At 37.4% G+C, this 2,709-nt stretch overlaps 1 protein-coding gene across 1 annotated transcript; it reads left to right on the forward strand.

The window, feature by feature from the left end:
- Positions 1-682: 682 nt before the first annotated feature.
- Positions 683-2,363, forward strand: LOC113803860 (uncharacterized; the record flags this gene model as incomplete). The annotated part of the gene is given in 3 exon segments (XM_070130579.1): positions 683-817; positions 1,356-1,533; positions 2,079-2,363. Coding segments are annotated over 3 exon segments (456 nt in total), but the record flags the coding sequence as incomplete, so codon positions are not given.
- Positions 2,364-2,709: the final 346 nt, after the last annotated feature.

The raw sequence follows: 2,709 nt of genomic DNA on the forward strand, positions 1-2,709 counted from the left end.
TTAACGTATTTCCTTAATTACTGGCTAATCACCATCACATTCATAATTTCGAAGAAAGTGGAGACGATTCTTCCAAATACTCCTTCCGTAAATCCGTTAAGTCAGTCTGTATGGCTTTATGTAAGGGTTTCTGGCGATTCCTTGTACCTGTTGATGCCTTACCCACAAGCCTCCTTTCCCTCATGTACAATGGCAAAAATAGAATAATTGATTGCCTTTATAAATCAGGAGTTTCATAGTCGGTTTCCGTTGCTTGTGACGATGAGATCTCTTCTCTTATTTGGTCTTTATCGATGGTCAGTATTAAAACGAAGATTAAAATAATTTCTGTGGCTTGAATTTAGAATTCATGAAATCACATTACAATAATGATAATAGTAATGATCGTGGTCCAAAGTGAAATGAATTTTCACAAACCACAACTTTCTTCGATACAATGTTTGATTATTTGTATGTAAAGCGATAAAGCATAGATTAGGAACAAGGCTAAATCGTGGTATGCCTTTGGATAGTAAAAAATAAAATAATGATTAAATAAATAAATAGAAACATAGAGAAAGAAAATAACAGGTTATTACTACAATGCTCAAGTTTATGTCTTTATTTCTGTCATAATATGTATCTGTTTACTGATCAAAACAAAGCTGTAAAAGATACGCATTTGCACGCTTTACATCCACAGGTATACGCGTACGACCCCACCATGGGAAAGACCGACCATCAGCGATCTGAAAATATTCACTTCTTCGCCACAGGCATCTCGAACTACAAAGGAACTAAGCTGCTGCGAATGAATAACAGAGTATTCATGAGTCGGGTGAGTTAAAAAGCAAGAGTTGTATTTCATTCTTTTCTTTTTATTAATTCTCAACTTTTTCCCATTTTTGAGCTTTTGAGATTTGATGAAAAAAGGTATTTTACCATGGCTATTATAATATTATAACTAACATGTTTTATATATATATCAATTTATTTTGTTGTAGTTATAGCGTAGATTTGCTGTATACCTTGTGTTTTGCTGTTTTTATGTATGTATTTGTCTGTCCAGGCATACACTAACATTTATATGTCGGATGCCACCTCTTTTATTTCTCAAAAAAAGTTCCACTGGTTTGAGATGATGTCACATCTACATCATAAAAACTGAAAAAGAGGAGACAAAACTCCGGTGAAATTTTAATCGTTATCACAAAAAAAAATCTTACATGCAAAAGCAAGGTAAAGATTACGAATTTCCGTAACACAAACGTACAGAACCTTCATGACGAGAGAGTACCTGACCACAAATTTTCGTAACACGTGTTCAGAAATTTATGGAGGCAACTGTATCTGCTCATTTTTTCTCTGTCACACAGGTGGACCGATTCGTCAACTTTCTACGGGCAGCAGGGTTGGAGGGAGAGGAGATCGACGTGATAAAACTGGATACAGAAATGTCACAAGTGGATTTCCTGCAGGACTTGTTATTCAATTCGCGCCATTTGCTGAAGAAAATTAAACAAATAGCCATGACGGTGTATACGGATGTAGTAGGTAATGAGACGGATAAGTACATTGTATTGTTTGTATATATACATAAATTAAGACGAAATTAGTTGAAATTCGTCCAGAATGGGTACTAAATGAAAATTATAGATGGCATGATGAAAATTCGAAATGCAATATTCTTCTATTAAATGCATATTGTCAAGTGAAAATCTCCAAAGTATCCTAACAAGTGTATTTTTATTAAGTACCTGAGAGGGGATATATGAAAAGGTTATATGCTTGATTTTGACACTGAAAAGGGCGCGGGAGTCGTAGTGATTTGTTTACTAAGCAATATCCGGCACTTAAATAATGAAGTCCTTAAGCGCTGTGTTGGTCGGAATTCGTAGCAGTCAGGCACTATCATGTTGTGGGCAAGTGTAGCATCCCCATTTCTTTAAAGTTTCGAAAATCGTATCGATCCCAGTTCATTAGACCCCCTCATTTTCTCATTTTCGTTTTATCCATAATTTTAGGTCCGGTGGGGCCCGACTTATATGAATAGAAGGAAGTAAAATGTAATCAAATGAAGTTATATATATCTTTTCCAGAGAAGAGTCTCAGCCAAGGAGGATTCTTCCAAATTCTCTGGCCATACCTCCAGATGATGAAGTGTGCGGGCTTCAAAGTCATCAGCTCCAACAGAAGCCGAAGAGGTAGAGAGGTGGTCTGGGCTCAAGATAAAGAATGGTAGCATGTGCTTATAAAACAGCCAATATTATATGCTTTTGTAAAAGTGTAGGTGATGGAAGCCATGTGTGAAGGAGTAAGTTTGGAGAATAGGAAAGATTTTGGATGTAATTTTGCTTCTGCAAAAATAAATGGCAGTCTCTTTATTATTGTTTTTATTGTCTCAGAATAATCTGTTCAAATACACAGAGGCATCAACATTAGTTGAAAGTGTCATTCTTTCTCATTCACGTCAACCCCTCATAACACACACGCATTCATCCCCCACAACACACACACACACACATACCCCCACCTACACACACACATACACCCCATCCCCCAATACATACACACATTCCCCGCCTCCCACACCAAACACACCTGCACACATACACGCACACACATCCTTCCCCCAAAACACACACACACATCCCCCCCATCCAACACACACACACACTCACATATCTACTCCCTTCCAACACACACACACACACACTCCCGCAACCCCAA

The sequence above is a fragment of the Penaeus vannamei genome, chromosome 2 (assembly GCF_042767895.1).
Source record: "Penaeus vannamei isolate JL-2024 chromosome 2, ASM4276789v1, whole genome shotgun sequence".
NCBI classification, from domain to species: Eukaryota; Metazoa; Arthropoda; class Malacostraca; order Decapoda; family Penaeidae; genus Penaeus; species Penaeus vannamei.